Below are 1,640 nucleotides of genomic sequence, written 5' to 3'. Positions count from 1 at the left end.
TGTGGCACAAGTAGAAAGCCCACAGATGGTACTTGTCTTCGGGACAGCCTGGGGACAGCACCTCTAGAAGGTGCCCCCACCTCCAAATGCCACCAATGCCCCAAAATGGTCAGGGCAGATTCAAAACTTCTGCAGGCCATTCGTAATTCAGGGGTTGGCAACCTTTTTCAGATGCAAACTGGAATAGCCTAACCCAGGTTGCAGGTGGTGGGTGCTAGGACCTGGAAGTAGTCTCCACCTATGGCACAACTAGGATGCCCACAGCTGGCATTACTTGCCATAGCATCCTGGGGAGAGCACCTGCAGAAAGTGCCCCTCACCACCAAATGCCACCAAAACCCCTGGGCCTGATTCAATGGTTATGCAGGCCATCGGTTGAAAATCTCTGCTGTGCTCAATTCCACAGCGTAGGTATAACACAAGGTACACCACTGCAATTCCACATACAGGTGGGGCCTGCAGCTGAACATAGAAATGCTGGGCAAAGTGTAGAAAATCTTTAGCCTAAGTAAACTCTATTCCCCTGGAAGTGAGGTTATTGTCTGATCAACTATAATGTCTGGCATTTCTTCCACAGGAAAAGAAAACCTGCCAGGTGCCTCAGTTGCTGTTAGTATTATCCAGTAGGAAGTGTGGACACATTGCCCACGGCATCTTGTTCTTGTCAAGGACTTCAGGCACAGCCACACAAAGAGGTAATGAAGACTGGGAACAAAACTTCTTCAGCAGACTTCATTTTGCTGGGACTTTTGAGCCGGACCAATGTACACATGTTCCCCATGGCCATGATCCTATTAGCCTTCATCGCTGCCTTGTCCGGGAATGGTCTTCTCATTCTTGTAATCCAAGTAGATTCCTCCCTTAACACCCCAATGTATTTTTTCCTCTGCCAACTGGCCTTCATGGACATCTGTCAGACACTGATAATTGTCCCCAAAATGTTAGCAGACTTCCTGACCCCAGGCAATCCCATTTCTCCAGTTGGCTGTGGGACTCAGATTTTCCTCATGCTGACAATGGGTGTATCAGAGTGCCTGCTCCTGGCAGTCATGTCTTATGACAGGTACATAGCGATCTGCAACCCCTTGCAGTACCCCATCCTCGTGACCAGGAACATCTGCTTTCTTTTATCAGCTGGAGTCTGGATGGCAGCATTGGTAAATGCCTTCTTTCACACAGTGTTTACACTGTCTCTCCCCTACTGTGGCTCAAAAGAGATTGATCACTTCTTCTGTGAGGTCCCAGCCCTGCTCAAATTGTCCTGCTCTGACACCTCTCGATATGAGGCTATGGTGTTCGTGAGTAGCATTGTCCTGCTCCTCATCCCTTCTTCCATTATACTGGTCTCTTACGCTTGTATCCTCTCCAGGGTCCTGAGGATGAAGTCAACCAGACAGCAGAAAGCTCTGGCCACCTGCTCCTCCCACCTGACCGTGGTGGGCATGTTTTACGGGGCAGCCATCTTCATGTCCCTGAGACCCAGCTCCTACCACTTCCCAGAGCAAGACAAGATTGTGGCTCTCTTTTACACCATTGTCACCCCAGTACTGAATCCACTCATCTACAGCCTGAGAAACAGGGATGTCCTACGAGCCCTAAAAAAACTGATTGGGATATTCAGAGTCTTCCAGCAAAATTGA

General features: G+C 49.1%; 1 protein-coding gene across 1 annotated transcript; it reads left to right on the top strand.

Moving 5' to 3' along the window:
• The first annotated feature begins 686 nt into the window (after positions 1 to 686).
• On the top strand, positions 687 to 1,640 carry LOC102375113 (olfactory receptor 2T11-like). Its single transcript, XM_014527723.2, has one exon. It carries the CDS (start codon positions 699 to 701, stop codon positions 1,638 to 1,640), a length of 942 nt encoding a protein of 313 aa, XP_014383209.1. The 5' UTR covers positions 687 to 698.

This window comes from Alligator sinensis, unplaced genomic scaffold, assembly GCF_000455745.1.
Source record: "Alligator sinensis unplaced genomic scaffold, ASM45574v1 scaffold1927_1, whole genome shotgun sequence".
NCBI lineage: Eukaryota > Metazoa > Chordata > Crocodylia > Alligatoridae > Alligator > Alligator sinensis.
Note: the sequence above shows the minus strand (reverse complement) of the source record. Positions and strands in the feature narration are given on the sequence as shown.

Excerpts from the sequence above, each read along its gene's own strand:
- LOC102375113 (XM_014527723.2), top strand. The coding sequence starts at position 699 with ATGAAGACTGGGAACAAAACTTCTTCAGCAGACTTCATTTTGCTGGGA.